This window comes from Cebus imitator, unplaced genomic scaffold (genome assembly GCF_001604975.1).
Source record: "Cebus imitator isolate Cc_AM_T3 unplaced genomic scaffold, Cebus_imitator-1.0 Scaffold199, whole genome shotgun sequence".
NCBI classification, from domain to species: domain Eukaryota; kingdom Metazoa; phylum Chordata; class Mammalia; order Primates; family Cebidae; genus Cebus; species Cebus imitator.
The window spans coordinates 4,677,246-4,703,143 of NW_016107514.1; the positions used below are offsets into that span (position 1 = coordinate 4,677,246).

The 25,898-nt window shown below is 38.4% G+C and overlaps 1 protein-coding gene across 3 annotated transcripts; it reads left to right on the plus strand.

Moving 5' to 3' along the window:
- The first annotated feature begins 203 nt into the window (after positions 1 to 203).
- RTCA (RNA 3'-terminal phosphate cyclase) lies at positions 204 to 25,584 on the plus strand. 3 transcript variants are annotated; one of them, XM_017547630.2, is made up of 11 exons: positions 204 to 438; positions 542 to 642; positions 2,193 to 2,336; positions 4,589 to 4,712; positions 7,728 to 7,786; positions 9,140 to 9,281; positions 9,926 to 10,050; positions 10,992 to 11,050; positions 19,237 to 19,331; positions 20,786 to 20,890; positions 25,214 to 25,584. In XM_017547630.2, the coding sequence occupies exons 1-11, from the start codon at positions 394 to 396 to the stop codon at positions 25,313 to 25,315; spliced, it is 1,101 nt and encodes a 366-aa protein (XP_017403119.1). In that variant the 5' UTR covers positions 204 to 393; the 3' UTR covers positions 25,316 to 25,584. The 3 variants fall into 3 exon arrangements, with proteins under 3 accessions (XP_017403119.1, XP_017403120.1, XP_017403121.1); XM_017547632.2 differs by having other exon boundaries at positions 297 to 438; positions 2,178 to 2,336; XM_017547631.2 differs by lacking the exon at positions 20,786 to 20,890.
- Positions 25,585 to 25,898: the final 314 nt, after the last annotated feature.

Sequence of the window (25,898 nt, forward strand, 5' to 3'; positions counted from 1 at the left end):
TAACTGGAGGATGTGGTTACAGTTGAGACTTTCTGCAACCTGCAGATTTTACTGTGTCCCAGGCACAAGTCTGTCAGGGATCCTGAGCACCTCTGCAACCACCACCTCACCTCTCCAGAACCTTCCTCACCTGCACAGCAGGTTTCCCTGCGCGGCTCCTTTAAGCCGAGCTACGCGCATGCGCACTGGCTGTAGACTAGGTGGGAGCCGGGGGTTTCTGCTGACTCCGGTTTCCCGAGAGGCGTCGCTTCTTCCGCTTTCTCGCCAGGGTCGCTCCTGCACCCTCAGGCGTGAACCGAGATTTCTGAACTACTGGGCGGGAGCCAACGTCTCTTCTTCCTCCTGCTCCGGCGAAGGCTTTGTCGCTGTGGGCTGGGCCCCAGGGTGCCCCCCATGGCGGGGCCGCGGGTGGAAGTTGATGGCAGCATCATGGAAGGGGTGAGTGCAGAGCGAAGCGGCCGGGGCTGCAGCCAGACTAAGGAAGTGAGTTCTCACCACTGGTGTGCTTATGTCTCTTCTCCCTGTACTCCACCCTTTGCAGGGCGGCCAAATTCTGAGAGTCTCTACGGCCTTGAGCTGTCTCCTGGGCCTCCCCTTGCGGGTGCAGAAGATCCGAGCCGGCCGGAGCACGCCAGGCCTGAGGTAAATCTGGCTGGCCGGGGAGTTGCGGCGTGGAGTTTGGGGATCCGGGGATCAGGCGGCCGGGCTGCTGGGCTGGGGCATCGGGAGTACGAGTGGTGGAACCCAGAAGGTCCCGGCTGCAGGGATGGGAGGATCCGAGGTCGGGACGCTCTGCCTGGGCGGTGGCCTGGATTGTAAGGTCTTGAAAGCCTCGAGGGGATGAGTTTAGAAATGGTCTCGAGTTTTCTCTGTTTGGCTAAAATAGTCACATTTGCTAAAGAGCTATCTCTTAAAATGTTTTCCCACTTCACCGGGCATTCCAAATATCCGAGTAGTACGTATGAGCGGGCAAGATACATAGGGCAGAAATGCTTGTGAGGCCAGAGGAAACCCTGTTTTTTAACCAGTGCATTCTGTGCTGCCGCTAGTTTTAGAATTTATAAAACAGGAAAGGATCCTGAGATGTGTTATTCCAGCTTTCATTCATACCTCCAGAGAGCTGTTACGACTAGAATTATCTATTGTGAAGAGGGAAACACCTTGACACTTGACCTTATTTCTTCTGTCTGGGTAGCTGGGCATGCCACTAGTTGAGTTTCGGGTATATGCACCTGTTAGAAGAGGACTCAGGTTGAAGCCACTCTGATTTCTTTGTATGTATTCTGTATTTATTACATTTTAATAAATCAGCGATCTCAGTTTCTTATCTACAGTTTTGAAATTACCAAAAGGCATTTGCTGATATATGTTAATGTTAATTGCCTTTGTCATAGTTATTTGCAGCCCTCCAGTTGATCAACAGGGGAATCCAATTCATTAGGCTGTAGGTGTTGTATTAGTAGGCCTGCCATAACAAAATACCACACACAGAGATGGCTTAAACAACAGAAATTTATTTCCTCACAGTTCTGGAGCCTGGCAGTCCAAGATCAAGGTCCTGACAGGGTTGGTTTCCTCTGAGAGTCATGAGAAAAGGATCTGCTCCAGACCTCTTTTTTTTTTGCCTCTTCACGTCGTGGTTCCTCTGTGCACCCTGCCCCTAGTGTCTCTGTATATGCTAATCTCTTTTTGTAAGGACACCAGTCAGATTATATAAGGGCCTACATTAATGGCCTCATTTTAACTTAATTATCTCTTTAAAGGATCTATCTCCAAATGTAGTCACATTCTGAGATACTGAGGGTTAGGGTCTCAGCATATGAATTTTGAGGGAACATAGTTCAGCCCATACAGGCACCACAGATTATTCAGTCAAGTGCAAGGGAAACTGGTGGTGCTAAAGTAACTATTAGTTTTCTTCTTTTGCACACTTCTAATTTGCTACAATATATCAGGATATGTATTTATAGCCACAAATAACTGGTCTGCAAGAAAGCCTTAAAATGATAACTACTAGCAGGTAGTCAAGGTGCATAAAAACCCAAAAGGAAGTTGACACTGAAGATGTGTGGCACTTACTGTGGTTAGACCTTGATGTTTTCTTGCCATTGCAGTTTTATAAATTTGTCATAAAATGTGGGGATATAGGCAGTCTGAATGCACACGTTTTGATGCAGTATTATGACCTGAAGGCCTCAACATTTATCTGGACTGGAAATGATTCGAGACTTGTGTGATGGGCAACTGGAGGGGGCAGAAATTGGCTCAACAGAAATAACCTTTACACCAGAGAAGATCAAAGGTGGAATCCACACAGCAGATACCAAGACAGCAGGGTATGTATCACTTACATTCCATTTAAGTAACTTAAGTCCAGGTTTTACCACATTCTGGGCAAGTTGCTTAATTTCTATGAGCTTGTTTTCCTACTTTTATGGTTTCTTTTTTTGAGACAGGGTATCCTTCTGTTGCCCAGGCTGGGGTGTGATAGTGCAATCACTGCTCACTGTAAGCTGTAACTCCTGGGCTCAACGGGTCCTCCCAGCTTAGCCTCCCGAGTAGCTGGGATCATCCATAGGCACACACCACCACACCCAGATAACTTTTTTATTTTTTGTAGAGACAAGGTTTTGCCATGTTTTTCAGCAGCTCTGGAATTCCTGAGCTCAACAGTCCACCCACGTTGGCCTCGCAAAGTTTTGGGATTACAGGTGTGAGCTACCCTACCTGGCCAATAAATACTTATTGAATTAATGAAATTCATTATTACTGATAGAGACTTCCCAGTTCAATATATAAGCATCATTGTGTAAGTGAGTTAAATAAAGATCCATGTTTTGGTAGGTAGGAGGCTATTTCAATTCCCTTTCAAACTGCTTATTAATATGATTGCTTTCACTTAACTTTGGAAAAGGGAGATGATGGCTCATTTAGAAAACGACCAGGCCAGGTGCAGTGGCTCATGCGTATAATAACAGCACTTTGGGAGGCCGAGGTGGGTGGATCACTTGAGCTCGGGCATTTGCGACCAGGCTGGGCAATATGTCGAAACCCCATCTCTACAAAAAAAAAAAACAAAGCTAGGCATGGTGGCACATGCTGGTAGCCCCAGCTAGTTGGGAGGCTAAGGCTTAAGCCTCGGAGGTTGAAGTTGCAGTAAGCCGAGATTGTGCCACTCCACTCCAGCCTGGATGCCAGAAGACCCTGTCTCAAAAAAGAAAAAAAAAAAAAAGAAAATGACCAAATACTTCACTTTATAAAATTATTCATGTTATATAACAATTTCTTGTGATTTTTCACATTATTTGACTATAAGGACCAAACAGGCAAATAAAGCAAGGATTACTTCACTAAAACTTTTCCTTGTGAAATATTTAGCTATCAGTCTTCTTTTTGTCTCCCAGGCTGGAGTACAGTGGCACCATTATGGCTCACTGTAGCCTCAATCTCTTGTGTTCAGGCAACCTTCCCAAAGTGCTGAGACTACAGATGTGCACCACCATGCCTGGTTAATGTTTAAATTTTTTTTGTAGCGATGGAGTTCCACTATGTTGCCCAGACTGGTTTCAAACTCTGGGCTCAAGTGATCATCCTGTCTCGGTCTCCTAAAGTGCTGGGATACAGGCATGAGCCTCCACACCTGGCCAAGCTATCAGTCTTCGTAAAATACTACTCTTATCTTTTCCCTTCTTCTTTTGTTTCTTTATTATACTTTAAGTTCTGGGGATGCAGGTTTGTTACATAGGTATACATTGCCATGGTGGTTTCCTGCACTGGTCATCTAGGTTTTAAGCCCCGCATGCATTAGGTATTTGTCCTAATTCTCTCCCTCCCCTTGTCCCCCATCCCCTGACAGGCCTTGACCTGTGATGTTACTGTGATGTTCCCCTCCCTGTGTCAATGTGTTCTCATTGTTCAATTTCCATTTATGAGAGAGAACATTCAATGTTTGGTTTTCTGTTCTTGTGTTAGTTTGCTAAGAATGATGGTTTCCAGCTTCATCCATGTCCCTGCAAAGGACATGAACTCATTCTCTTTTATGGCTATGTAAAATATTATTCTATATCACGAACTCCACAATGATAGGAACTATATCTTAACTATATCTTCGTACCTGAAACAGTACCTTGTTGTATGATAGCAACTCATGTATAATCAATTCAGTATTTCTAGACCTTTACTGTTTTGAAAGCATTTTCACAAACTGCTAAGAATCCTTTTGTAAAACTTCTGAAGAAGGTTTTATTTTTAATTTTTTTCTTTTATACTTTTTTGTAATATAAAGAAAAGTATCAGAACTTTCCCAAGGTCACAAGCTAATGTGTTTAGTTGAAGATTCAGACCCAGGTTTGCTTATCATTTAAAGCTATTTTTTCCTGTGGTGAAATACTGTCTTTCTTTAAAATTCAGGATTTTACTATTCAGACACTGAAATGTTTTTTAACTAGAAATTCAATGACATATACCTGCCTTCACAGTTGTCTGTGCTTCAGTTGGTAGTGATGAACAATAATGTAGCTTATTTAAGAGTCTGAAAATAAAATGTAGAAAAGAAAATGAAAATAAGCCTTTTCTGCCTTCTCCTTAGGAGTGTGTGCCTCTTGATGCAGGTCTCAATGCCATGTGTTCTCTTTGCTGCTTCATCATCAGAACTTCATCTGAAAGGTGGAACTAATGCCGAAATGGCACCACAGATTGATTATACAGTGATGGTAAGGGCTTTTGTTGTTGACAAACTGAGATGATCTCAAACATGCTTCTGAGTCTCCATTCTCTATTTAAATATATACTTTTTTTGTGTGTGTGACTTTCTTGTTTATCTCTTCATCGTGTCCTTTGTTGTTTTCATTATTGAGATGGAGTCTTGCCCTGGTTCAAGTGATTCTCCTGTCAGCCTCCCGAGTAGCTGGGATTACAGGTGCCTGCCACAGTGCCCCGCTAATTTTTTGGTGTTTTTAGTAGAGACAGGGGTTTCACTGTCTTGGCCAGACTGGTCTTGAGCCCCTGACCTTGTGATCCACCCAATTCGGCCTCCCAATGTGCTGGGATTATACTTGAGCCACCGCACCTGGCCCGTTTCTTTTCTTTTTTGGGACAGTGCTGTTGCCCAGTCTGGAGTGCAGTTGCATGATCACAGCTCATTGCAGACTCAACCTCCTGGGCTCAAGCGATCCTCCTGCCTTGGCCTTCTGAGTAGCTGCGACTACAGGCAGACACCCAGCCAATTTTTATTTTATTTTTTGTAGAGACAAGGTCTCACTGTGTTGCCCAGGCTAGTCTTGAACTCCTGAGCTGAAAGGATCCTCCCACCTCAGCATCCCAAATGTTTCTAGTTCTATTGCAGTAGAGTAATTATGTTTACTTTAAGTTTGTTGTTGTATCTTAGAATAGTGTTTGTAGTGAATTGTTTAAAAAACCTCAAGTGTAGGACTAGGCATGGTGGCTCATGCCTGTAATCCTAGCACTCTGGGGGGCTGAAGTAGGCAGATCACTTGAGCTTAGGAGTTCAAGACCAGCCTTAGCAACATGGTGAAATCTTGTCTCTGCAAAAATAAATAAACACACTCACACACACACACACACACACACACACACAGGAAAATTAGCCAGGCATGGTGGTGCACACCTGTTCAAGCTACTCAGGATGCTGAGGTGGGAGGATCACTTGAGCCTATGAAGTTGTGTCTGCCGTGAGCTATGTTGGCACTCCAGCCTGGGTGATAAAGCGAGACCCTGTCTTTAAAAAAACGAAACAAACAAACAAAAAAACACATACTTCAAGTGTGATATAAATTATATCAATTGTGATATGTTATTTTATAAATACAAGAGTTGTGATTTGGAGGAAAACTCAGACTTTTTTTTTCCATTAAGCCCCTTCCATTCTAGGATCAAATTTTTTAAAATTATAAAAAAATCATGGCATTCTCATATAACTAGTGGCAGAGAAAAGTGGTATAATCTTTTCTTCATCCAGATTTATTAAAGTATCATTATTTTCAATTGAATCCACCCTTCTTAACGTACAGTTCTGTGATGTTTGAGAGTGATTCACAGTTATGAACCATCTACCACAATCAAGATATAGAATAGTTCCATTACTCTAAAAAGTTCCCTTATCCCTTTTTGTAATCAGTCCTGAGCCTCAGCCCCTGGCAACTACTGATCTGTTTTCTGTCATAGTTTTGCCTTTTGTTCAGAATGTCATATAAGGAATAATGCTCTATGTAGGCTTTGAATCTGGGTTTTTTGCTCACCATAATACATTTGAGATTCATCCTTGTTGTTTGTGTCTGCAATGAAAACTTAAGTTGTGTTTTGGTATATGGATGTACCAGTTTGCATAGCCATTCATCTGTTGAAGGGCATTTGGGTGTTTCCAGATTTTGGCAATTATAAATTAAGTTACTGTTAACATTTATATACAAGTTTTTGTATGATTGTACATTTTCATTTCTCTTGGGTAAATAGTAGTATTGCTGGGTTGTTATAATAAGCAAATGTCTAATTTTATAATAAATAGCCAGGTTGTTTTGGCTTCCAAAGTGGCTATATCATTTTGCATTGTTACCAATACTATGTGAGAGTTCCAACTGAAGCGGGCACAGTGGTGTGTGCCTATAGTCCCAGCTATTTAATACTTGGTAGGCTGAGGTGGGAGGATCTCTTGAGCTTAGAAGTTTGAGTCTAGTCTGGGTAACATAGTGAGACCCCATCTCTAAAATAAAAATAAACACCAGATAGAGGGTTCCACCTTTTCTGTATCCTTCCTAGCACTTGATATTCTCAGGTTTTTATTTTTTAAGTTTTTTTCTACCTTTTTTTAAAAAAAAAAAGCAGGTTAATAATATGTATACCTCCTGTATACATAGGAGACAACCCAGAGGAATGAGTAGATCTCAAAGAGTTGCCTTAGACTTCAGGCTTAAGCACCATCTTTCTCTGAAATATTGCCATTCTGATAGGGTATAATCTTTTTAAACTCAGTACAATGGGATATATAATAAAAATTAATCTCTCCTCACCTAGTTACTTCACTTCAAGGAAACTACTCCTAATTCAGTATCGCAAAATACAGCTAAAGATAAATGTTAAAGGTATTTGAACCAAGCATTATATACTATAATTATCATTGTATAAGATATATCATTGAATAATGAAAACTTGGAGAACAGTTAAGTAAATTATGCTAGGATGCCATGCAGTCTTTCAGATATTATTTAGGAATAATTTTATGATGTCAGGAAAATGCTTATGTTTCTAATGTTAAAGCATTGTCTGTGGAATGAGATTTCAACTGTATAGAAAATTGATTCCCAGGCATCAGAGAGGTAAGAAAAAAAAATGAAAAAGAAAAAAAATTGAGAAGGCAGAATGGAATGCTCTTCACTAAAACCCCCTCATTTCTTATAATGTACTGTATTGAGATGCATTAGGAAGTATTGGCCTTTGGTGTAGAATAACCACTGATATCAAGTATCCTAAGTTCCAATCTTTTTCTTTAGGTAGACTTGCACAGCTCTGATTAAATAAATGTTAAACTTTTAAATTTAGCTACATATCAGTTTTTTCATTTGAAAAAAATGGAACTAGCCTACATATTCTTATAACACCATTTACCTATAGCACCCAATTACCAGCCAGCAAAGCACTTTTGTTTAATAAATACAGTTGTTGAAGTCGTAAATATTGCGGATTAACCCAATGATAAAAACTGATTTTTTCAGGTTTTCAAGCCAATTGCTGAAAAATTTGGTTTCAAATTTAACTGTGACATTAAAACAAGGTAAGTTCCATATTTCTTAAATGTTATAATCAATTACTTATGCTAAAAATAGTGGAAAACTTAGACCCTTAGAGAACTGTTTTTCTGGTACCCACTTAATACATTACATCTCTTGTAAGAAGTAGTTGTACTTCATGCTTAAAAATAATGAATAGCAGGGGCATAGGGACGTCAGGGCGGCTACACATGTTGGTTATTTATTTCTTGGGAAAATATTTTCAAGGGAATTTTAACAATGAGGTACCCTCATATCTAATGTTATTGTATTCTCTTAAATGCTCACTGTGTGTGTATACAACTGGACTAGACACTAAGGGGTCATAAAAGGGATTGTATTCCACAATGCTATCAGAGGTATTTTCCTAAGAAACTATTGGGCATTCGAGTTATTTCTCTTTAAGGATTCAGTTCTACCACACAATAAGTAGGCCATGTTTTCTGGCATGGCATTTAAGTGCTTTGAAGTCTTGCACTAACATACTTTTCTAACTTCTTCATTCCTCTCCTCCTTTTGACATGTTATGTGTTCTAACAATATGATTGCTTGTTATTCCTTAAATATGCTTTGTGCCTTTGGACTTTTGTGTCTTTGTTCATGTTATTCTTCCCCTGCTCTCCCAAAAAGTTAGAAATCCTGTTTTTTTCCAAGATGAAACTTGTAATTCTTTATGAACTCTGATTGTGCCTCAATCAGAACTCATATTTGCACCTATGTTGTAGCCTTTCTTATAGCCTGACTTGTATTCTAGTAGATAGTGCATGGAGCCATCTTCCTACCAGATGGTGAGCCCTTTGAGGGGAGGAGTACTGTCTTCTCACCATCTGATGTAGAATAAATGACACCAATTAATTGAATTAAAACTTTTTTAGTGTTTTGCTACTTAAATATTCATCATATATTTATTTGAGTACTTACCAGGTGCCAGACATTGTTTTAGGCACAGAAAAATAGCAGGAAAAATATAGGTGAGCCTAGCCCTCAAGGAGCTTATATTCAACAGCACTGTCGAATAGAACTTTCTGAACTGAGGGAAATGTTCCATGTCTATGCTGTCCAATGTGGTAGTCCCTAGCCAAATGTGACTGTTGAGCACTTAAAATGTGGCTAGTGCAGCTGGAGAGCTGGTTTTTAAATTTTATTTAATTTTAATTGTTTCACACATCTCAAGGCTACCATATTGTACAGTACAGACAATTTTTTTAATGTGTAAAATTTTGTGAAATATCAACCTAAAATATTTAGACCTTTCCATGGATTGCATGTTTGGATATCATTGACATGGCATTTTGTTGTAATGTAGAGCTTTATTTTTGTCATGCAGTTTATGTGGGCATTTGTTATACTTTTCATAGGGGATATTACCCGAAAGGGGGTGGTGAAGTGATTGTTCGAGTGTCACCAGTTAAACAATTGAACCCTATAAATTTAACTGACCGTGGCTATGTGACTAAGATATATGGAAGAGCTTTTGTTGCTGGTGTTTTGCCATTTAAAGTAAGTTGTTTAGATGTTCTTAGAAATAAAAATGTATGTATCTCTTCATAAGTATTATGTCAACTAAATTTTGATAATAATTATTGAGAAAACAACATTTTTTTAAAGAAAGAAATCATATTCTGTGGCAATATGGATGCAGCTGGAGGCCATTGTCCTAAGCAAATTACTGCAGGAACAGAAAACCAAATACCACATGTTCTCATAAGTGGAAGCTATACATTGAATACGTGTGGACATAAAGATGGGAACAGTAGACACTGGGGACTGCTAATGGGTGGAGGGTGGAAGCTGGGTGAGGGTTGAAACACTGTCAGGTACTGTGTTCATTACCTAGGTGATGGGATCATTCATATACCAGATCTCAGCGGCATGTAATTTACCCGTGTAACAAACCTGCATGTGTACCTTCCAAACCTAAAATAAAATATAATATATATATTTAAATGAATACATTATTTAACAAAAATAAAGTTAATTTGCATAAGCATTTTTAAAAATTCAGTGTTCTGTCTTGAAAAATTAAGTTATTAAATAATGCATGTGAAAGTTACCAATTATTTTATGTGTCTTTGAAGTCTTGAAAACAATTTTCCAAATAATCAGTAATTATTTTATTCTATTTTTCTGTCTTGCCAAAATAGGTAGCAAAAGATATGGCGGCGGCAGCAGTTAGATGCATCAGAAAGGAGATCAGGGATTTGTATGTTAACATCCAGTCTGTTCAGGAACCTAAAGACCAAGCATTTGGCAATGGAAATGGAATAATGTGAGACAATACTTTTCCCTACACACTAGTTGAAAGCCCCGAAATAATTATCTCATTAAATTAAAGATTTGTAGGGTTTCTTGCTTAAGTTTATGGTTTTAAGAAGTTTCAATTTGTATTTTTAAGGATATTCCTACCTAAAACATCAATATAATAAATTAAGATAATTATTCTGAATTTTTTCTGAGGATGGCTTGCCTTTTGTTACATTGTAAGATTCCTTTCCCTTGTATAGTGAACTTAAATGGTTAAGCTAATCAGAAGTTAGGCTTTAAAGCTAGTCCTATGAGAATATTTCCAGTAGCATAAAATACTTCAAATGTGAAACCAGTTCACAAGGAAATATTAAATATAGCAAAGAGCTCTTTAAAAACAGACTATTATATTAATCCAGTTAGGAGTTATAGATTTAAGTATTACTACAAATTCTTTAACTGACGTTTTTGAAATATAAAAGTACCATTTGTGGATATTTAAATTTCAAACCCTCTCATTCAGAATTTCCATTAAAAGATTTAAAGTGAATTCTTGCTCTACTTAAATACTATCTAAAAACCATAGAACAATATCTAAGTCCCTGCATAATGACCTTTTTATTTAAGATAATTTTTGAAATCCTTTATAATACTGTGTGCCTGTGAAATGGTACCGCTTAGTGCTGATGACATGGCAACTTGTTGGGGTGCATGGTAGACATTTCTTACCTGCGAATTAGAATCTGATATGACTTCTCCTGGTCCAGAGGTAAAGAATACTAGTGGTCTGATTAAGATAGAGTATGTTAATCATACTTCTTCACTCTATATGAAGAATTTTTACTTTTGCAATTTGCTCTCCGGATTTAGTTCTGCCTATTTAATAGTCACTGTTCTCTTGTGTTGTATTTGCATAAATTTAGAATATTTACAGTAAAGGTAGTAATAACTTTTTTTCTTGCATAGAATTATTGCTGAGACCTCTACTGGCTGTTTGTTTGCTGGATCATCGCTGGGTAAACGAGGTAAGATAAATTAAGGAGGTCCATAGTTATCAGTGCTACTGAAAAAATCTTTAATCTGTCAGGCTTGGAATGTTATAGAATGAGGATGACAAGCTTAAAAGTATGTAGTTAATTAATTCTCTTTTAGAGTCAATTATACTTTCAGACTTTCAGTCTTTCTCCTACCTTTATACTTTGGAAATTGTCAAAGCTATGGAAAAGGTGAATGACTAGTTGAACTAGTTATCCATACAATCTTCTCCTAGATTCACTAGTTATGAACACGTAGTTCGTTGTGTATATTTCTGAACCATTTCAGTGTAAGTTGCAAGTGCCATGTCTCACCCCTGAGTGCTGCAGCATGTATGTCCAATGAACAATAACTATATAATCAAATATACCATTTTTATACCTGAAGAATTTGTTATATTCTGACACACCACATAGCTTCATACATAATGAATTGTTTCCAAAATATTACTTAGAGCAATGTGGGATTTTTTTTTGGAGGGGAGCACATGGCATTTGTTTTTCAAGTCCCTTTATTCACTCTTTTAATACAGAATACTCCCATTACCTTTTTTTGTTCATTTCATGGTATTGACATTTTTAAGAGTCTAGGCCATTTTCTCACAGAATTTCCCGCAATTTAAATTGGTCTGAATGTCTCATGATATATTCAGATTAAACATTTTTATTAAGAATGCTACATAGGTGATTTTGTGTACATTCCACTGTGTCATGGCAGGGGGCACATGTTGTTAGTTTCTCCTTTATTGGTGAGGTTCAGTGTGATCACCTGCATAAGGAGGTATGTCCTCCACATCTGTCTGCTATAAAGGTTCTTTTTACCTTTATAATAAACTAGTGATCCAAAATAATACTTTGAGGCCATCTGATTATCTAGTGGTTTTAACATCTATTGATGATTCTTCTCTGCATCAGTTATTTCATTGGTGACTTCAAATTTTGAATATTTTTGTGAAGGGGAAATTTGTTTAAGCCTTGGCATATTAGAGAGAGAAGATACATACATGCATCTGTTTGTTAGTAATTAAAGTTACTTTTACCAACCAGGCAACCTTTAGGTGAACTAGTTGTTTGTGTGGTCATTGATTGCTTTATTCCTACTTTGTAGCATCTTTAAAAATGCTTATCAAGCTGGACACGGTGGTACACACCTGTAATCCCAGCACTTTGGGAGGCTGAGGTGGGAGGATCACTGAGACCAGAAGTTTAAGACTATACTGGGCAATGTAGTGAGACTGTATCTTTGCAAAATAAATAAATAAAAATGTTTACCCTAGCTATGCTGTTTAGCCACATTGTTACTACTGAATACAAAATAAAACTTAGGAATTCTTCAGTTTGCTCAATTGGTAAACCTAGAACTAGTTGGTCATCAAATCTGATGAAGGAATAAATAAAATCACCATTTCCAGTTGAACTCACATAAATGAATTCTGTCTAAAACTGTGCTATTCAAAATGTTGTTGGCAGACAGGCAAACTTGTCAGCATCAACTGGGAGTTTATTAGAAATACAGATTTTGGGGCCTACCTCAGACATATTGAATTAAAATCTGTGGGAGTGGGGCCCAGGCATCCATTTTAACGAACTTTCCAGGTACTTTTAATGTATACAGAAGTTTGAGAAATAGTGATCTAAAATATATATTTAGTTTATACTAAATACATATTAGGTGCAGTGTGGATATTGAGCCATTCCATGCACTATCTACAACAGTCTTCAGAATCAAAGAGAACACAAATATAAAACGGAGAATAGGAGCAGACATATTACAAGTAATGAGTACTTAGTAGGCATTGGGAGAAGTGTGAGTTTGTTTATATTACTGGTTACCACAATGTGCTGGGTACTGTGTACCAGGGATTCAGAAGTGACAGCTGTGATTCCTGCCTCCTGGCTTATTCTGGCAGAAGAAACAGACCAGTTCTATGATAGTGATATTCCGAAGGTACCATAGGAACATAGAAGAAAAGTGAATCCTTCTGGGGACTAATTAACCCCAAATCTGGCTTCTGCCATTTAATGGTCCTCCAGCACCTTCTGTGGGTAAAAGAAGTTAGCTGGATAGAAAAGTAAGAGCTAAGGAGGAAGGATAAAGTAATTTGACATAAAAAGTATTCTGGGTGAGGTGGCATGCAGCTGTAGTCCAAGCTACTTGGGAGGCTGAAACAGGATAATTGCTTGCACCAGGAGTTTGACAACAGCCTGGCCAACATGGCGAGATCGCATCTCTTTAAAAAGTTGTTTTTTTTAAAAAAAAATTAGCCCCATATGGTGGCTCACACCTATAGTCTCAGCTGCTAAGGAGGCTGAAGCAGCAGGATTGCTTGAGCCTAAGAAGTTCAAGGCTGCAGTGAGCTATGATTTCCAGCTTGGATAACAGAGTGAGACTCTGTTTCAAAACAAAAAACGAAAACAGTCATCTGTATTTGAGTGAGCAACTGCAAGTGTATAGGTAGGTAGGTAGGTAGGTAGGTATATAGGTAGGTCTGGGTAGGGGACTGAAGAGAGATGACAACAAAAAGGTCGACAGGCCAGATTCTGAAAGGCTATAGGTTATATCTAGGAGTTTACATTTCATCCTGAAATACAAAGTTTTTAGGGAGGAATGTGATATAAGATTTTTTGAAAGATAATTTAGAGAATTAGAAGAAAGCCTTACTGGAGGCAGGAAGATAAGAGTTTATTACAATTCGGGTCGGAATGGTGAGGGCCTGCACCAAGGACTGCTGGGATAGAGAGGTGAGTACTGATAAAAGGGCATCTGCAAAGGCGAATGGACAATATTTGGTGGCCAGTTGAATATTGGAAGTGAGGAAGGCAGTGTAAAGAGTGACCTAGATGTCTGGCTTAGGTAACTGGATATATTTACCTCTTGCGAATATAGGGGGCAGAGTTAGTTTGCCAGGTAGAGATAATTTTAGATATGCTGCATTGAGATTGATTGTAAAAGGGTCATTATCAGTAATAAATGGAATTTTTTTACGGGGCCTGAAAAAATTTTTCTGATACTTTGTTAGTATTTTTTTCTCACTTTGTCACATGAAACAACATGTACTTTGACGTTGTCTTTGGATAAAACACTTGTAGAGTGCACAGTACTTATTTTAGACTTAAGGTGGTAGGATAGAAGAGAGAACAACATACTTGCTGAGACTGACTGATTCCTGCTGGTATCCTTCCTTGTTTCTTATCATGCCCATCAGTCAAATGAGATATTGTTAGCAAATGCAAAAGTAACTTGTGGTCTTCTCAGTCTAGCTTGTCTATATATTAAGGGTCTCAGAGAGAATGTCATGACTTCCATTATCCAGATCTCCTTTCATTTCTAATTTAAATTAACTAGTAAACTGCTGGATTTAGGGGCTGCGTATGGTGGCTCATGCCTGTAATCCCAGCTCTTTGGGAGGCCAAGGTGAGCAGATCACTTAGGCCCAATTGCCCAAGACCAATCTGGGTAACATGGCAAAACCCTATCTCTACAAAAAATACAAAAATTACCTGAGCATGGTGGCATGTGCTTGTAGTCCCAGCTACTCCAAAGGCTGAGGCAGGAGGTGGGAAGATCACTTGAGCCCAGGAGGTCGAGGTTGCAGTGAGCTGAGATCATGCCACTGCACTTTAGTCTGGGTGACAGAGCAATACCCTGTCTCAAAAAACAAAACAAAACTACTGGACCTTGAATCCTAATGTCTTAGAGTTATCACCATAAGGAACATTGGCTGCTTGTCAATACCACCATAGATGGGTAGAGGCAGGAAGTTGTAACTAGTAATGCCTTTATCATTGTCTCAGTTACTAAAACTATTTTGATCTTAGTTTCCTTATTTGTTAAGCAAGAAGATTAGCCTGGAGAATCTCTAAAATCTTTCTAGCTACAACATTCTTCAGTTTTGTTTTAAAAAGGTGAGGTTTTGTTTTGTCTGAGAAAATCTTGCTGTTTTAGATTGAGGCAATGGGTTATGATAGAGAGCACTAAACTGAGAGTGAGGAGAACTAAATTTTAGTCCCATGTCCTGCCATTATCATGCGTAGTGACTGGGCTTTCCTTATCTGAAAAATGATATTAGACCATGATCATGATCTGTGATCCCTTCCAACTTTAGGTGATTGCCTTATAGACAGAATGTGTTTTGTCTTTCCGTTGTTGAATATCTGTGTGATCTTTCCTTACTCTCGTCTTGCAGTTAGTTATATTCTTTACTATGGGAGCAAAATAATTTGCTAAAATGAATTGTGCCTGTGGTTAATCAATCTCTATTTTCTTTGTATAGAAATTGGCACATAAGCAGCCGGGCGCGGTGGCTCAAGCCTGTAATCCCAGCACTTTGGGAGGCCGAGGCGGGTGGATCACAAGGTCAAGAGATCAAGACCATCCTGGTCAACATGGTGAAACCCCGTCTCTACTAAAAATACAAAAAATTAGCTGGGCATGGTGGTGCGTGCCTGTAATCCTGTAATCCCAGCTACTCAGGAGGCTGAGGCAGGAGAATTGCCTGAACCCAGGAGACGGAGGTTGTGGTGAGCCGAGATCGCGCCATTGCACTCCAGCCTGGGTAACAAGAGCGAAACTCCATCTCAAAAAAAAAAAAAAAAGAAAGAAATTGGCACATAAGCAAGCACCTTCCTTCCCTCCCTCAGTGTATGTGGTAATTCAGGGCATCTCACTGTTTTTTGTTTGTTTGCTTGTTTGTTTTTGTTTTTAGATGGGATCTTGCTGAGTCGCCCAGGCTGAAGTGCAGTGGAGCAATCTTGGCTCACTGCAGCCTCTGCCTCCTGGGTTCAAGCAGTCGTCCACCTCATCCTCCCAGGTAGCTGGGATTACAAGCATATACCACTGCACCCAACTAGTTTTTGTATTCTTAGTAGAGACAGGGTTTCACAATGTTTGCCAGGCTGGTCTCAAACTCCTGACCTCAAGTGATCTGCCTCCTAAGGTGCTGGGATTACAGGCATGAGCCATTGTGCCAGCCTCATGGCATCTCTCTGATGTCCCAAAACAAGTCCTTGAGACCTTTGTTTAAAAACATCCAAAATGTCAGAAGATTGGCAATTAGTTAGAAGCATTAAGATTTCAGAAGAAATTCGGATTTTGCTTTTGGGGTATATAATACTAATAAGAAAGATTCTCATATTTTCTGTATTATGTTTAGTTGCTACAGACTGCTAGTAATGGCGGTTAGTAATGTTGAATCATTCATGCTGTTACTATCAAGGTCGCTGTGTAGAAAGGAGTGTGAATGGTGCTGAGGAATCCTTTGCTACATGGCAGAAGACTTTAGTGTGCCTGCTGTTTTCTAGTACTATAAACCTAGAAGTTCTTTCCTTTTCCTTTACATCCTCAATCCCAATTTTAGCTGTTTTTCAAGGACTCAAGTCCTTCATGCTTTATGAAACCTCAAATTATTGTAGAACTTATTTAATCTCTTACTTTTCTGAACTCCGGTCGGGTATATAGTTTATACCATAGAGTTAGCACTTAATTATCCTCTAATTCTCTAATATATGTGTATTTTTTAAATGCCTCCTTAGCAAATGATCTGGCTTTTGTCACTTAGCGTGGTAGGTGAATAGTGGGTATGCAGTACTCCTACAGGTTGAGCATTCCTAATCCAAAAATCTAAGATCTGAAATGTTCCAAAATCAGAAGCTTTTCAAGTGCCAGTATGCCACAAAACTTTGTTTTATGCACAAAATCATTTAAAACATTGTATGAGGTTGCCTTCAAGCTATGTGTGTAAAGTATGTATGAAACATTAATGAATTTCATGTTTGTTTATTATGTATTTATTGAGATGGGATTCTCACTCTGTTACCTAAGCTAGAGTGCAGTGGTGCGATCTTGGCTCACTACAAGCTCTGCCTCCTGAGCTCGAGACATCTTGCCACAGACTCCCGAGTAGCTGGAACTATTAGTGTGCACCACCATGCCTGGCTATTTTGGTAGAGACAGAGTTTTGCCATGTTGCCCAGGCTGGTCCTTAACTCCTGTACCAAGCTATCTGCCTCCCTCTGCCTCCCAAAATGCTGGGATTACAGGCGTGAGCCACCATGCTTAGCTGAATTTCATGTGTAGACTTGGGTCCCATCCCCAAGCTATCTCATTATGTATATCCAAATATTCCTATTTTGTTGTTGTTGTTGTTGTTGTTAATTTTGATACAGAATCTCCTGTGTCACCCAGGTTGGAGTACAATGGTAGGACCTCGGCTCACCACAACCTCCGTCTCCCAGGTTCAAGAGATTCTTATGCCTCAGCCTCCTGAGTAGCTAAAACTACAATTGCACACAACCATGCCAGGCTAATTTTTGTATTTTCAGGAGAGATGGGATTTCACCACGTTGGCCAAGCTGGTCTCAAATTTCTGATCTCGAGTGATCTGTCCACCTCAGCCTCCCAACCTGCTGGGATTACAGGCATGAGCCACCGTGCCTGGCCCAGATATTCCAAAATTTTTTAAAAATCCAAAATCTGAAACCTTCCAGTCCCAAACATTTTGGATAAGGGGTACTCAACCTGTGTTATTATTAATAGCTTTTTATGTACTAGTCTGGGTAAGAGATATTTTATAAATATTATCTCTAATTTTTATAAGAACTTTTCAGCATAGTTATTATTATCATCTCCATCTTCTAGAAGAGGAAATGGCAGTGGCTAACAAGAAGTCAGGATTCATAGCACATGGTTCAAACCATTTCATTCAGTCATGTAAATACCTGACCAATTGATAATATAAAGGGAGTAATTTAATGTATTGTTATGACCACTGTAAAGAAAAATAGAGTTTTTGGGTGTGGTGGCTCCTGCCTGGAATTCTAACACTTTAGGAGGCTGAAGCGGGAAAATCACTTGAGTTCGGGAGTTTGAGACCAGTCTGGGCAACATAGTGAGACCTCGTCTCTAAAAAAAAAAAAAAAGGGAAAAAAGAAAATAAGAGAAATAGAGTTAGAATTCTAAATCAAGTAAATTAGATATTCAAGTAAATTTGCAAATATGAAACAGAAACAAAACTAACCACATTTTCACTTTTTATAAGAGGTTTTGATTTGCAGCCCAAAATTTTTTAGTTTAAATACCTTAAAATAATAATGTGGCATTCTACTACTTCTGACAGACTTGTTTTGTATTCAGTATTGTACCAAAGATTTGGGATATGTATGGAGAGATAGGAAGTAGGGCAGGAGGGTAAATATTCTGACTTATATTTAAAATAAGCTAATACCTGTTCAAATCTTAGAGGAAGTAAAACTAAAATATTTGATCTGATAATGTTATATGCTCTTACATAAAATGTAATTTCCTGACTTCCAATTTTTTTAATTTATTTTTTATTTTATTTTATTTTATTTATTTATTTTTTTTGAGACAGAGTCTCACTCTGTCACCTAGGCTAGACTGCAGTGGCGCAATCTTGGCTCACTGCAACCTCCACCTCCCAGGTTCAAGTGATTCTCTTGCCTCAGCCTGCGGAGTAATTGGCATTACAGGCATGCACCACCATGCTAATTTTTGCATTTTTAGTAGAGACAGGGTTTTGCCATGTTGGCCAGGCTGGTCTCAAACTTCTGACCTCAAGTGATCCACCTGCTTCAGCCTCCCAAAGCGCTGGGATTACTGGCGTGAGCCACTGTACCCAGCCAAACTCTTTAATTCTGATGGGATTACCTGCAGACTAATTGTAACACACATGCTTTTCTGAGATTTAGAAAGGGAGTTTGTTTATTTCTTTGTTTGTCTGGTAGATGGCATCTCTCTATGTTGCCCAGGCCAGCCGTCAACTCCTGGCCTCAAGTGATCCTCACACCTCAAGCGTCCCAAAGTTCTGGGATTACAGGAATGAGCCACCATGCCTGCCTGCAGGTTTTAAATTTTGAAATTGAGGCATAGCATTATAGGGTTGTAACTTCTTTGTAAACTGGCTTTATAAATTAGTACATTTTAAATAGGACCAATGCAGCCTATATTTTCCTCCACTCGTACATTTAAAGGTATAAGACATTTGCATATCCCAAACACTCAGAATATTAAATAACTAAAAATCTTACTCTAAAAGGTGCACTGAGTGGGTCAGAGGCCTTAAAGTTGTATACCAGTGCTAACTGGATGTATCAAACTTTTTGTCTCTTAGTAATTAATTTAGTTTTGTTTTTTTTTTTAATGTTGTGCTTATCTTAAGGTGTAAATGCAGACAAAGTTGGAATTGAAGCTGCTGAAATGCTATTAGCAAATCTTAGACATGGTGGTACTGTGGATGAGTATCTGCAAGACCAGGTAATGAAACATTTAGGTGAAAAATCCTCTAAACTGTTAGATTGAATGTGTAGTAATTAGATTGAATATCAATTTTAATAATTGACTTTCAGACACCAATTAACAAGTCCTACTTCAATATTTTTAAAAAATATTCTGGAATTTGTATTCCTCAAATTTCAGCCCTCATTTTACTTGACCTGTCTACAGCATTTTGCACAATTGATCACCCCTTACTTCTTGAAGTCTTGTCTGCCCTCGGTTTCTGAAATACTGTTATCTTACCTCACTGGCCATACATTCTAGTCTCCTTTGCTAGTTCATTGTTGTTTTCATCTTTTTGACAACTTTTTTTTTTTTTTTTTGGTAGAGACAGAATCTTGCTGTATTGCCGAGGCTGGTCTCGAACTCCTGGCCTCAAGTAATCCTCCTGCCTCAGCCTCCTGAGTAGCTAGGCCTACAGGCACATGTTATCATGCCTAGCTAATTTAAAACTTTTCTTTCTTTTTATTTTTTTTATTTTTTTTTATTTTTATAGAGATGAGGTCTCAGTATGTTGACCAGGCCGATCTTAAAGTCTGGTGCCCAGGTGATCCTCCCACTTTGGCCTCCCAGAGTTTTGGGATTAAGGGCATGAGCCACTGTGCCCAGCCAACTTCTAAATTTTGATGAGCCCCTGGACTTCAGCTTATGCTTGTTTTCTTTTTCTGAGTTACTTCCTTTCTTAGTTTGTCCAGTCTCATGGCTTAAGCATCATCTTTATGCTGACAGTTTCCACATTTATATCCAAAGCCCAGGCTTTTCTCCTTAACCCCTTTCTCGTTATATCCCCTATGCCTGTCAACACATCCACTTGGACCTGTCACAGACCTCTCAGACTTAGCACGCTTACTCACAGTGAGAAATGATAATGAATATTTCCAAATACCTTTTTTATGGTCTGTTATCATTGTAGATTTTCCTTTCTACCATACTTTTATCTCCTTAATCCCAAATCAGTAGTGCCCACATTTAGAAATATATTCCTCAAGATTTCTTGACCTGTTCCTTAAGACAGTTTCTGTTATTTCTAGTCTCTTCCTTGTCCACATCTACTTTAAACTTCCAGTATTAGTCCGTTTATTCAGCTCTTAAAATTTAATTTTAGGGAGTAGAATAAACACCATATTATATATACCAACTTGCAGAGATATTTGGTCTAAGTGTATATATTAATGTTCTATATTTTACTTATGAATATTAATTTTTAAAATTTTATGTTGAGAGCTGCTACCCAAACCTTTTTGTATACTCACAGACTTAGGGTAACATGGGTTTTCTGTCATCTTCCGAGGACTTCTGGAAAACTAAAGAAACAGAAAATTTTTTTTTAGCAATTTTTATTTCTAGTAGTATTTTTATTATGGGCAGCATTGGAATTAGAACTTCAAATGTGAATAAATGTGTGAGATTTTTCTTTGTTCTTTTTTAAATAGCTGATTGTTTTCATGGCATTAGCCAATGGAGTTTCCAGAATAAAAACAGGACCAGTTACACTCCATGCACAAACAGCTATACATTTTGCTGAACAAATAGCAAAGGTGAGTATTCTATCAGAAAAAGAAATTGATATTTTGATTTTTTTTTTTTTTTTTTTTTGAGACAGAGTGTCACTCTGTCACCCAGGCTGGAATGCAATGGCGTGGTCTCGGCTCACTGTAATCTCTGCCTCTGAGGTTCAAGCGATTCTCCTACCTCAGCTTCCCGAGTAGCTGGGATTATAGGCGTGTGCCACCATACCTGGCTAATTTTTATATTTTTAGTAGAGATGGGGTTTCACTATGTTGGCCAGGCTGGATATTTTGATTTTTATTTTAGTCAATTTTGGGTTAAATTTTAATAAATAGGAAACAATAGTAATCATAAAATTGCTTTCACTCACTGTTTTCCTGTGTGGCAGGCACTGAGCTAATTTAGCAATTTATCTGAACTGTCTTACTCAGCATAACTATTGTAGGTGGCTGTTTATTATTATTCCCATTATACAAATGAGCAAAGTGAGGCAGAGAGATTCGTTAAATTGTTCAAGGCCACATGGATTTTTAGTGGCAGAGCTGGGCTTTGAGCAAATCTGGGAAAGCATATTTCAGAGCCCATGTTATAATTACTGCGGTACTGCCTTAGAGAGTAAGTAAAGATGTTTTGTTGTAAACTATGGTATCAAATCACAAGGGATTCATAGTTGGCTATAAAATATATTTATATAAAATTTTAGACATTTTATTTTCTTGATTCTATTGGTAGAATAGAATATTTGTTGAATATTCATCAGTCCTCTGATATTTAGTAGAGTTGTCACACAGTTTTTAATGAAGAAGGATTTATCATTGTATGAGCTTATATCCTACAGGATTCTTTTTTTTGTTTTTTTTTTTTTTTTTTTTGAGAAAAGGTCTCGCTCTGTTGCCGAGGTTGAAGTGCAATGGCACAATTTCGGCTCACTGCAACCTCTGCCTCCCAGGCTCAAGAGATTCTCCTGCCTCAGCCTCCCAAGTAGCTGGAACTATAGGCTCAGGCCACCACACCTGGCTAATTTTTGTATTTTTTTTGTAGAGACGGGGTTTTGCCATGTTGCTCAGGCTGTTCTCAAACTCCTGAACTCAGGTGATCCACCTGCCTTGGCCTCCCAAAGTGCTGGGATTACAGGTGTGAGCCACTGTACCTGGCCTGGATTGTTAATTTAAATAAACAATATATTTCATCAGGAAATTAATTTATTTATAGGAAACAGAGAGGAAAAGCCTTCTCATAATTTCCCCTTGCCAGTAAAACCACTGTTGATATTTAGGTGTTTTCCTCTTCTCCTAAATTGTTTCTCTTTGCATTTTTTGCAGTTAATGCATACAGCTTCATTTCTTGCTTCTTTCAGTAACATGTAGCATATTTCCCATTTTGCTTTTTCTTTATAATGTAATTTTATAAAGAAATATAAAATTTATAATTCAATTTTATGAGGGAAGGTGCTAATCTTAAACATTTTTATTACTGAGACAGGATCTTGCACTGTTGCCCAGGTTGGAGTGCAGTGGCACAAACCTCCTGGGCTCTCAAGTGATCCTCCCACCTCAGCCTCCCAAATAGCTGGTACTACAGGTGCATGCCACCACATCTGGCTAGCTTTTTGATGTTTTGTAGAGATGGGGTCTTGCCACATTTCCTAGGCTGGTCTATAAACTCCTGGGCTCAAGCGATCCTCCCGCCTTGATCTCCCAAGTGCTGGCCTGCATGCCCAGCCCTAATCTTAAGCATTTTTAAAAATGACAAAAATAATATATACTAATTTTAAAAAATCAAGCATTACGGAAGTGTCCCAAACACAAAACCACTGTTGCTGCCCTATACCTATTTATATGATTCTTTTTCTGTTTCTTTTTTCTTAAGATAGAGTCTTGCTCTGTTAGCCCAGGTTGGAGTGCAGTGGCACGATCTTGGCTCACAGCAACCTCTGCCTCGCAGGTTCAAGCAATTCTTATGACTCAGCCTCCAGAGTAGCTGGGATTACATGTGTGTGCCACCACATCCAGCTAATTTTTGTGTTTTTTAGCAGAGACAGGGTTTCACTATGTTGGCTAGGCTGGCCTCAAACTCCTGACCTTTTTTTTTTTTTCGCCCTCCTTTTAAGAGACAGGGTCTTGCTCTGTTGCCCAGGCTGGATTGTAGTGGCAGTATCATAGCTCACTGTAGTCTTGAACTCCTGGGCTCATGTGATCCTTTCACCTCAGCCTCTCAATTAGCTAGGACTGCAGGTGTGAACTACCATGCCCTACTAATTTTTTTGTTTGTTTGTTTTTTGAGAGATGGGTTCTCCCTCTGTTGCCCAGGCTGGTCCTGAACTCCTAGGCTCAAGCGATTCTCCCACCTCAGCTTTCTAAAGTGCCGTGATTACAGCTGTAAGCTACTGCACCCAGTTTGATTCTTAATAATATATAATCTTATTGTTATTAAGAAGCATAGATAAGTTTTTGTTAAATTGTAGGGAAGACTGATGGGAATTAAAGGCAAGTATATTTGATGTGTTAACTCTTTTTTTTTTTTTGTTATTCTACTTATGCTGTATTTATAACTATTACTTATCTGTCTCTCCTTATAGATTGATCTCCTTAATAGCAGAGATCAAGTTTCATTCATTATATTCTTTTCTTTTTACAGTACTTTACATAGAGTAGACACTTATTTGTTATTTGAAATGTATACATGATGGAAAGTGCTGTGAACCTGAGTGTATAGCTCATATCTTACTCAGCTTTGTTGTGTATAACTTGGTGAGTTGGGGCAAGTTTCTTACCTTTCTTTGTCTCAATGCAGATAGTTATCTGTAACATGAGAATTAAGCTAGATAGGCCTGCTACGATCCTTTCAGGTCTACATACTTGTAGTTTTAAGTGGGCTTATGTAGAGGCTAGAAATGATTTTCATAGCTGTTACTTGTGTTTCATATTTATATAACGTTTTTAATTTGAAAAATATATAAATGAATACATATATATATACTTAAATAATTTGGTTATCTAGCTCAGAATTCAGCATTTATTCATTCAATGGTAATTTCAGATGTTCACTGTGTGTCAGTAATTACCACTGCTGTAATGCTGAAAGTGAAAGAATTTTTGGACATTACTATTCATTCAGTAAGACCCCAGAGTAATGGTTTCTAAACTGTACTTCCAAGAATCCTAAGATATTACACATATTTGAAATTCTTTTGCCACAAATTCAGCCAACCTATTTTATTGTTTTGACTTTTTTTTTAAGACGTTGATGGGAATTGTGGGGAGGGAGTCTTCCTCTGTTGCCCAGGCTGGCCTTCCGAACTGAGCTCAAGTGATCCTCCCACCTCAGAACAGCTGGGATTATAGATGTGCACCACTGCACCTGGCTAGTAGTTTTGATACTAAATTTAGTTTTGTTAAAATGAATCACATTTGCTTTAAAAATCATGTTTTCAAAATACAGTTATATAGGCCAGGCACAATGGCCCATGCTTGTAATTCCAACACTTTGGGAGGCTGATGCCAGAGGATCACTTCAGCCTAGGAGTTTGAGACCAACCTGGGCAACAAAGTGAGACCCTGTCTCTACAACAAAATAAAAAATTAGCCAGGCATGGTGAGGTGTACCTGTGGTCCCGGCTACACTGGAGGCTGAGGCAGGAGGATCTCTTGAACCCAGGAAGTCAAGGCTACGGTGAGCCATGTTCATGCCACTGCACTGCAGCCTGGGTGCCAGAGCAAGAGCCTGTCTCCAAAACAACAGCAAAAAATAACCAAAATACAATGATACAGACAAAATATTTTAGGCCAGCTTTAGTTACCAATTTAAAAATGTGCTGTTAAACCCATTACATTAAAGATGAAGGAAGATATTAATCACCACCACCCCTCCTCCTCACATACCTTCTCTGAACTGGATCTTTTGAACAATATATTTAGGGAATTAAATTTGTAAGAAAAAAATGTAAAGAAATTAAAGGGTAATTTGTTACTTGACAAGATAAAAGTAGAAATGTTTTAGAAAAATTTTAGGTCTTAGGGAATACAGTTGCATTATCATTACCAGTTGAGGTTTCAAAATGAATATTTACCTAAGCTGGACATCTGAGCTTTCTAATTCAGTGTTGTATGGAAGGGGCCCAGGCATATATATTTGGACAAAACTCGACAGGTATATACCTCTGAACAAGAACCATGGGTGTGCAAAATGTGTTGTCTTTAGGCTATTGAATTTCTCAGGAATCATTTGATCTTTGTGTCTCTAGATTTTTCAGTAAAATGGGCTTGACATTAACTCTCTGCCTACATAATTTGGAATTGCGGGCTCTTTCCTTCATCTCTCTTCGTATTACTTATATACTCTTCTGATTTCAGGCTAAATTTATTGTGAAGAAATCAGAAGATGAAGAAGATGCCTCTAAAGATACTTATATTATTGAATGTCAAGGAATTGGGATGACAAATCCAAATCTATAGAGTATTCACCTCTTAAATGATACCTCATTGATGTATTGCACTATTTCATAAGCACTATAAAATAATAACTAGGAAGTAACTTATTAAAGGATCTGACTTAAATTTGAAGATGAAGTACAGTGTTCTAGGTTTGCTGAGAAGGCTTCATCACATTAATCTCACTTTGAATATCTCCTGAGAGATGGACAATGAAATATCAGTTGGTGGATATGTGTGATAGCTGATTTCAATACTGAAGTATTGAAATAAAATTATTCTTTACACCTGAAGTAAATATGTTTTTCTTTTTATGTAATAAGTCGGAGATATAGATTTGATCTGTAACTTGGGTATAATTTTAATCTCTGATGAAATCACATCTAATGTATAATGAGGCAACTTTATATTAATGTACTTGGTGTGTCAACAATAACTTTTTTTTTCTTTTTGAGATGGAGTCTCACTCTGTTGCGCAGGCTAGTGCCATGATCTCGGCTCACTGCAACCTCTGCCTCCTGGGTTCAAGTGATTCTCCTGTCTCAGTCTCCTGAGTAGCTGGGATTACAGACACATGCCACCACGCCCAGCTAATTTTTGTATTTTT

Bases quoted from the DNA above. Each gene is read 5' to 3' on its own strand.
- RTCA (XM_017547630.2), top strand. From the start codon at position 394: ATGGCGGGGCCGCGGGTGGAAGTTGATGGCAGCATCATGGAAGGG. The intron at 2,337-4,588 runs GTATGTATCACT...CCTTCTCCTTAG, and splicing joins GCAGATACCAAGACAGCAGG to GAGTGTGTGCCTCTTGATGC. The intron at 10,051-10,991 runs GTGAGACAATAC...TTTCTTGCATAG, and splicing joins GGCAATGGAAATGGAATAAT to AATTATTGCTGAGACCTCTA.